General features: G+C 41.6%; 1 protein-coding gene across 1 annotated transcript; it reads right to left on the bottom strand.

Moving 5' to 3' along the window:
• Positions 1-1,369: 1,369 nt before the first annotated feature.
• On the bottom strand, positions 1,370-2,277 carry LOC131217593 (molybdopterin synthase catalytic subunit-like). Its single transcript, XM_058212532.1, has one exon. It carries the CDS (start codon positions 2,148-2,150, stop codon positions 1,464-1,466), a length of 687 nt encoding a protein of 228 aa, XP_058068515.1. The 5' UTR covers positions 2,151-2,277; the 3' UTR covers positions 1,370-1,463.
• Between the last annotated feature and the right edge of the window lie 7,052 nt (positions 2,278-9,329).

Genomic DNA, 9,329 nt, shown 5'->3' with positions numbered 1-9,329 from the left:
GGCCCGGATTTTGAATTTTCGTTCCGGCCCACTGACAACCATCGGTCCTGCTAGCCCAACAGTGTTTAAGTAGTGAAGCTAGGCTGGGCAAACTTTTCGACCGTCCGGGCTCAGCCCAGGATTCACATCCACAAATAATTAAATCCAAACCGTCCTTTGTCATGGCCCAACATCCATTCCATGGTGGTCATTTGTCCAACTATATTATACTCAGCAGCTTGATACGCAGGTCCGTCCACGTGGCACACATTAATTCAAGTCAAACGGACTCAACTGTGGAATCCAGCGTCGCTGGAACGCGGTTTGGCTAGTTACGCTGCCACTAGCCAGGTGGCTAGTGGTCGGTGCTACGTGGGCATCACCATGATGTATGTGTTTTATCCACACCGTCCATTCATTTTTACAGATCATTTTAGGGATTTATACAAAAAATGAGCCAAATCTAAACTCAGGTGGACCACACCACGGAAAAACAATACTAAGGAAAAAAAAAAAAAAAACATCAGCTTGATCCAAAACTTATGGCCCGAAAGATGTTTTAAATGGTGGGCGTTCAATCAACACCGTGTGGCTCATATCATAAAATGATCTGGAAAAACGGACAGATGGTATGGATGAAACAGATGGACCCGGATTGCATCCTACCCCTGCCTGGACGGTAATCCGTTCCGGCAGGGCTCTATGAGGCCCACCGTGATGTAAGTATTTTATCCATGCCGTTCATCGATTTTCTCATATCATTTTAAGGTAGATCCTGAAAATTAAGCAGGTCCATAATTCCAGTGGACCACACCAAAGGAAGATGCAGTGATAGTGAGACCCACCGTTGAAACTTTTCTAAGGGCCACAGTTATGTTTTTTTTTAATACCATCCAACCTCTTTATAAGGTCATGTAGACGTGTATGAAGCGAAAACACAAATATCGGCTTGATCTGAAACTTCTCAAGCTCCTAAGAAGTTTTTAACGGTGGAAATTCAATCACGGTGGATAAAGTACTCACATCACGGTAGGCAGCACAGAGTCGGGCGGGGGGTAGGACGCAATCCGCGTCCGAAACAGATATATCACGGTGGGGCCCACGTAGCACCGATCACTAGCCATTAGCCATTGGCTAGTGGCAGGTAACTAGCCAATCCGTTTCCGCATCGCTGAGCCACACGCCCAATATCAAATTTTTGGACACTTGTTAAAGGAAGTTGGACCATTGGAATTTTTTTTATATTCATTTTTAATTGTCGTCCATTGGGGAAGGATGGCCCACCAAATGGACAACCTACATGCTGAGTTGAGAAATGATTACGTAGATAAGACTCGAAAAGGATCATTCCTATTCATTTACATTGAAATAACTTTTTTTAAAAAAAAAAAATACATGAGACGATGGACGGTGATCTTCGGATGCCTGATACATGTGGAGGTCTCGTACCACAGCTGGCCTCGGTCTGTGCAATCACACCTTTTCTACATACCCCCGTGGTTGCCTCTAACGTGCGCCTCCTCATTAACACTCCCAACCTTAACCTTCGCACCGCAACAACCACCCTTGTCGTGAGCCGCCTCACTAGCACTCCCGACCTTAACCTTCGCACCGCAACAACCACCCTTATCGTGCGCCTCTTCATTCACACTCCCAACTTTGACCTTCGCACCGCAACAACCACCCTTATCGTGCGCACCCATCTCCAAACCCAACCTCCGCTCTAGAAACTCTGCGTTCTCCTTCCACACCTCTCCATTCGCGTACACCTCCTTCTTCCATATCGGCACTGACGCCTTTATCTCGTCTATCACGTACCGACACGCCTCCATTGCGTCGGACCGGTGCACCGCCGAAACCGCCACGAACACGCTCGTCTCGCCGACTGGGACGGATCCGAGCCGGTGGGCCACGGCAATCGAGTCGATTTTCCATGAAGATCGGGCGGAGGAGCAGATGGACCTTAGCCGTCGGATCGCCATTGGAACATAGGCCTCATAACGGAGCTCGACGACGAGTTTCCCTTCAAAGGAGTCACGTGTCGTGCCGGCGAAGGTTGCAATCGCGCCGGATTGAGGGGCACGGACGTAATTCATGTATTTGTTGGGGTCAATCTCCGAAGGATCGTCGAGGATCTCGATTAGGGTTTTCTCGTCTTCGGTAGCCGCCATGGAAATATTAGAATTAGGGTTTAGGGAGATAGAAAGGAAAAGGAATATATATCAGCAAGTTGTGACGAAATTGCCCTTGTTTTCCTCAAAAAATTACCTCTCTTTGTTCGGAGAAGAGAGATTTTGACCACCGGAGAGAATAGGAAGAAGACAAGAACTGATTGGCTAGAGGCGTGGGGCCCACAACACGACACCCACTGACGCGGATTGCGTCCTACCCCCGCCAGTCTCTAGCCACGAACGGGCAGATCTGTTGGCGGGCCCACCGTGATGTATCTGTTTATCCACGCCATCCATCCCTTCTCTCGGATCATTCTAAGGCATAAGAACAAAAATGAGTCAGATCCAACGATCAACTGGACCATACCACAGATGACTTTTGCATTTAATGCAACTCAAGCTTATTATTTGGTGTGGTCCACTTGAGCATTGGATCTGCTTCATTTTTATCAACGTGCTTTAAAATGATACGATAGAAGGGATGGACGGCGTGGATAAACAGGTACATCATGGTGGGCCCGCCCGCAGAACTGCCCTTTCGTGGCTACAGAAGGGCGGGGGCAGGACGCAAGCTGCTAGTAATAGATAAATGCTTATTCCACGAGATGCGGTGGGGCCTGTCCAGTGACACCTAAAAAGAAAAATGCTTATTCCATTCCGGAAGCGGATTTCGGGTTGTGCCGCACACCACCGACCTTGGTGGTGTGTTGACGTCACCAAGTTCTTTGGGCCTACCATATTGTATGTATTATATCCACACCGTCTATCCATTTGGCAAGATCATTTTAGGCCATTAGCCTAAACATAAGACTGATCTAAATCTAAATTGAAACATCACACAGAGAAGTGTGGACAATGATTTCAACGGTTGAAACCTTCTTAATAGCCACCCTGATATTTATTTGCCATCTAACCTGCTCACGAGGTAACACAGACGTGGATAAACTAAAAATAAATAAATAAATCAATACGATACAAAACTTTTGGGCCTAACAAGTTTCCAACGGTAGATGTTGAATCTCCCATGCTTTCTGTTGTGTGGTCCACTTGAGATTTGGATGTTCTTCATTTTTTGTCTAATGCATTAAAACAATCTCATAAAATGGATGGACGGTGTGAATATAACAAAGACATCATGGTGGGGTCACAATTCGATCTGGGTGACATCAAAACTACACGGAGGTCGGTGGTGTGCGGCACACCACGCAATCAGTTTCCTTTCCAGATGCTCCCTTTTCCGGGAGCGGATTAGGTGAGACGTCCGGATCAACCCAAGTGGATGAGACCTGACTGTGGGGCTAACAGTGATGTATGTTCGATAAATCAACACCGTACAACCATTTTGAAAGACCATTTTAGGGTATGTTCCCGAAAATGACGTATGTCCAACTCTTAGGTGGGCCACACCAGAGGAAAGAATCATGATTGAATCCCCACCATTAAAAACTTCATGGAACCAACCGGAATCTTTATTTGACCAAAGTAAAAAACAAGTATAGCTTGATCCAAAACTTATTCGGCCACTCTTTCATATGGTATGGTCTAGGTGAGATTGGATCCGCTTCATTTTTGAGTTGTACATGAGTCGAATTGAGCCCAGCTTTGCTAGCCCAATAGGTAACCTCGGTTCAAACTAGGTGAGATTGGATCCGCTTCATTTTTGAGTTGTACATGAGTCGAATTGAGCCCAGCTTTGCTAGCCCAATAGGTAACCTCAGTTCAAACTCACCTCGCCTCGGCTTGGTCTTCGAGCATGTCTGGCCAGCCCTGCTCGGTTAGATCAACAATGCAAGCCAGTTCTTACCGGTTTAAGCCTGTGCAACATTTCCTCAAGCACATAGAATACAATTTCAATTTTCAATAGAATGCAAAACAATAATAATACTTTACATGTATTTTTTTACATACTCGGCGAGTAGCATCAAAATCAAAATATAATGGTAATTTTATAATGTAAAGTTTTTAATTTTATTTTTTTAATGATTTGTTTTATATCCATTCATTCCTCACTGGCAAATTTTGTAGAGAATGTATGCACCCGAAACAACACAGTCACCAAGCTGATTCAATTTGAGTCAAGTTGTACTCAGACAAGCCCGAACTTAGCTCGTAATTTTTTTGATCTTCAAAAATCAGCTCAACCCAATCCATTCCAATTTCAAAACGAGACGAGTCGTGGGCGAGCTAACTCAACTAGTGTACAGCCCTACTCTAAACTAACCTAAAGCTGACATGACAAAATAGATTGATGGCGTGGACATAGAATATATGCACGAGGGTGGGGCCACGGTAGGGGATAAACCTAATACGCTCCCCTTTTCAAGCACTTAACAAAAATTACTTGCAAGTGTTACGTGACACAAATTTGGGATCGGGAACGTTCATAGTGTGGTCCCATGGTGAATGCCTTTTAAGCTAAAATCTGGGAGGTCCATTTATATAAGCCGGGCAAAGATGTAGGAAGAAATGTACGGTTGGTATAATGTTAAATGTTTTCTTACATTCAATGTGCCTCAGCCAGTAATGGGAAGATCTGTCTGAGGGCTCACCTTGATGCATCTGTTTATCTAAGCTGTTATTTTCTCAAATCATTTTAAGGTATGAGCCTAAAAGTGAAGCAGATCTAACACTCAAATGGACGACACCAAACATCTTATTGCCAGATGACTAACGCTGGCTTGCTATTTGGTGTGGTTTACTTGAGCTTTGGATCTGCGTTTTGGGCTCATACATTAAAATGATATGAGAAAAGAAATTAACCGAGCAGATAAACAGATATATCACGGTGGCCCCCACATAGATCTGCCCGTTACTTAGGCAATGACATTTTTAGCATAGGGCAGATGCGATCCATCTAATGAATGTCGCAGATCTCTCACACATGTACCATATCAGTTTGCGTGAAGCTTGTTTCTTCGGCCACTGAATACGGAGTCTTCCATGCGGAATTGGCATGGGTAGATGGAAAAGCTCAGTAGACCATACAATGATGCATGTGTTTTCTCGACGCAGTCCATCCGTATTTTCATGAGCCATCAGATCAACGGTCTGGATCAATGAATTGGAATATGGAAGAGCAATCTCTCTGCAACACCCGTGACAAAGATCGTAATCATTTGGGACCGTCCATCTAATTTCCCAAATGTGGATGTTAGATGGTTCGGGATATGCATAGATCGCACAACTGTCACACGTGTGCCACTATCGGATGGGGCCAACGTGAACATACCTAGGTGAAAAATAAAGGTCCACTCCTCACATTATGTCAAACATGGACCGTTGCTCATCTATTCTCTAATTGTCCAATTTCTCAAATCCGTGTGGTGTGGCCCATCTAGTGGCGCGCCTTCAGTGAATCCTCGGATCCACGGAGTTGGGTGCATCCCTGACTGTGGGGCGCATCCTTATGTATTTTCCTCACATCCACTCTGTCCATCCATTTTTACTGATCATTTTAGAGCATTATCTTAAAAAAAAGAATCAGATGGAAATCTCAGGTGGACCATTTACTACATGAAACAGTGGTGATTGAATACTCATTATCAAAAACATCTTGCGGGCTATATGAATATTTATTATCCATCCAAACTGTTGATAAGGTCACAATAACACGGATGAAGGGATCTTAGAAATATCATCTTGATCCAAAACTTTTGTGGCGCACGAGAAGTTTTTAATCGTCAATCACCACTTTTTTCTTCGGTGTAGTCCATCTTATGTTTAGATGTACTTCATTTTTTGAATCATGCAATAAAATGATATTTAAAAATGGATGGACGGCGTGGATTTAATAAAGATACATTACCTACCCCACAGTTAAGGATCCCATCCAGCTTAATAACCTCGTGCATGATTACAGGCAAAAATGCCCTCGAGCAAGGATGGGCGGGTCCTCAGACAAAAAAGCCCGGCCCGTTTCTAAACAGGGCCATATTTTAAGGAAGGCCCAGACCTCAGGCCTAGTATTCCAGCCCTAGGGCCAATTGAAGCGAGGCTGGCCAAAAAGCCCGCTGGGCCACTGCCTATTGACAGCCCTACACGTGGATGGACAATCAAGACTGGCCGCGTTTGTTTTCATGAAGCAACCATCGGGACATATACAGTGTCCGGCTGTATGTAGGGGCTCATGTTCCTGTTATCTAAGCCGTTGATCTTACATGGCGTTCTGTGAATGAGGATTGTTAACGAAAATCAATAGAAAGCTAAAAAGCAGAAAAATGATAATAATGGAATTTTACTAAAAACTGCTAATTAATATAACAGTTACGTCCAGGTAACTTTTTCAAAATTGTTTTCAATACGCTGCTTCATTAAGTAGTTATATTTAGATTTATTAACAGCCGGCTCCGGTCAGGCAGGCTTGCGTTAGGAGAGGGGCTGTGACTTGGGTGGCCCCCACCATGATGTTTACTTGAATCCAACCCGATCACTAGGTGCACACCCCCTATTAGGCGTAGGTTCTAAAACTCAGCTCTATTCGTAATTCAAATGGACCACATGGTTAGAAAAAGTGTACAAGACAACGCTCACTTTCCAAACTGTTTTTCCTTGGTGTGGCCCACCTGAATCAAGAATAAGCTTGAATTTTAGATTATAGAATTAAATTTTGGTGTGATGTCTAATGGTTGGAGTGAATTTTATATAATCATCACAATAGGCTTTGTAAATATCAACTGTGGATATCTCTCTTAACAGTCTTTTGAAACTGTGCCCAATATGGGATTACATTTCTAATTATCAGAGTGGGATTTGACATAAACATCCTGGTGAATTTCACCCACCCTTGATATTTTTTACAGGGCCCACCACCCTCTCCTAAACAGGTGATTAGGTGCTAAGTGCCTCAGTATGCTTTAACTCCATGTCCACCATGATGTATGTGTCTTATCCACACCATCCATCCCTTTTACCAGCTCATTTTAGGTCTTGAGCCCAAAACTAAAACATATTGAAAGATCAAATAGACCACATCATAAGAAACAGTGTGAATTGAACACTTGCCATTAAAAACTTTCTTAAGGGGCCACAAAAGTTTTGGATTGAGTTTATATTTATATTTCCTTTTATTCATGTTTATGTGACCTCATGAATAGGTTGGATGACAAATAAACATCACCATAAACCACAAGAAGGTTTCAATGGTGGGCGTCATTATCCTTACTATTTCTTGAGCCTTAGATATGCTTCAAATTTAGGCTCATGCATTAAAATGAACTGAAAAAAAAAAGAAAGAATAAACAGCATGGATAAGACATAACATCCGTGGTGGACTGTATAGAGTTTACTTAGTATGCCAAAGCGTATAATTGCTTCTAACATGGGGTGACATACTTAGTGGTTGAGGTGGATTTCATGTAAATACCAGGGTGGGGCCCACCCAAGCAGTCCCCCTTTTGCTCCAATTGGCCGGAACGCACTATATTATCATTCTTTAGATTAATGATGTAGCTACTTCAAAACCTTTTTGAAAAGGTATTAGAATGTCAATTCTCTATTGATGAGGTGTTTGTTTGTTTTTTTTTTTTACTTTAAATTTTCAAATTAAAAAAAAAAAATCAATTACTATGTGGCCGACCTGAAGAGACTCTTGGCTGAGCTCCAAAATTCTTGGGCACGCTTGGGGCTCTTGTCTTTGGCTCTTGGAAGTAGCATCTCTTCTTTGCAATCCCAATGCATAACAAGGGGAAAAACCAATACCCTCTCTCCTAGGTATTCTAGGAGAGTCGGCCTTTGATACTCCCGCATAAGGTGATGGATGATACACCGGCTCATAGGGCTGTTTGGATACAAAATGTTTTGATTATGGTTAAAAAAATACCATAAATAAAAATAATAAATAAAATTTGTTATGTATAAAATTTTAACCCTCTTTGGTAAACATACATGTTCATGTAAATACTTACAAATTTTTTAAAATACAATACTATTCTAGAAGTAGAATAAAATGTATAAAGCATCTCTATGAATCTAAGGGCTTGTATGGGAGCGTGGATTTGGAACTCCTGGATTCGAAACCCTTTAGATTTGGAGCCCCCTAAATTTGGAATCCTCCCTCTGGTTGTGTTTGGCACCTTGAATTCAAAATCTCCTGTATTTCAAAAATTGCTATTTATAGTATATTTATAGAGTCTTGAATTTAATTACTAAATCGACTTTAATATATTTACTTAATGTATTTATGTAATGTTTGACACAATAATTGTAATAAGCCCATTGAAATATATATTTTACTCGAAAATGATAAAATTCGAAGTCTCGGATGGATCACAGGCATAAGAACACATTAGACCCTATAAATATACTATACATAGCAATTTTTGAATTACAGGAGATGTTTGGCACAACAATTGTAATAAGCCCATTGAAATATATATTTTGCTCGCAAATGATAAAATTCCAAGTCTTGGATGGACCACAGGCATAAGAACACATCCAAGTGACTAACTGACGGTGCAAGTTATCCCATTATAGTGGGCCATGTGCCCAACAAATTAGTAGTCTAGTAACACTTGTTACACATGCAACTCTTAAAATGATTTTTGATGTAATCCAAGCTTTTTACCTTCGGTTTCAAATTCCCTAAAATCAAACCCCTCTTTCCATAAGTCCTCTAGTTTTGAAACCCCCCATTTACTTTATGAAGCCAAACATATCATAAATCCTTGTAAATCCCCAGAAGCCCATGGTGACAAAGGACCCCTAACAATTAAAATATGATTTTCTTATTTTATATTCATTTAGAATCTACCTTTAAGGGGCCCACTATTTGAACGGTTTAATGTGTTTATGATCCATCTAAAGTGGGGTCAATTACTTGGACAATTTAATTTTAATTTATATATTTCTCATGAAGAGTTTAATGTGAGTAAAATCTTACGTGTTTTATTTATGATCCATCTAAAGTGGGGTCAATTAATTGGACGGGTTAATTTTAATTTACATATTTCTCATATGCGGCTGTAAGTAAAGACATCAATGGGGCCCAATGGCTCAACCAATTAGGAATGGCTTGAATGACATGCATGAATATATCAATTTTTGAAGCTGGGGTTGGCCTAGACCAAGCCGGCTTAATTCAACTTCATATGCATGTCTTTTACCTAAAAATAAAATTTAATATTTGATTAAGCAACCAATTCATGTTGAATGTAGGCCATTGATTTTGTCCATTTTAAGTGT

The sequence above is a fragment of the Magnolia sinica genome, chromosome 10 (assembly GCF_029962835.1).
Source record: "Magnolia sinica isolate HGM2019 chromosome 10, MsV1, whole genome shotgun sequence".
Taxonomy (NCBI): domain Eukaryota; kingdom Viridiplantae; phylum Streptophyta; class Magnoliopsida; order Magnoliales; family Magnoliaceae; genus Magnolia; species Magnolia sinica.
Note: the sequence above shows the minus strand (reverse complement) of the source record. Positions and strands in the feature narration are given on the sequence as shown.

Excerpts from the sequence above, each read along its gene's own strand:
- LOC131217593 (XM_058212532.1), bottom strand. The coding sequence starts at position 2,150 with ATGGCGGCTACCGAAGACGAGAAAACCCTAATCGAGATCCTCGACGAT.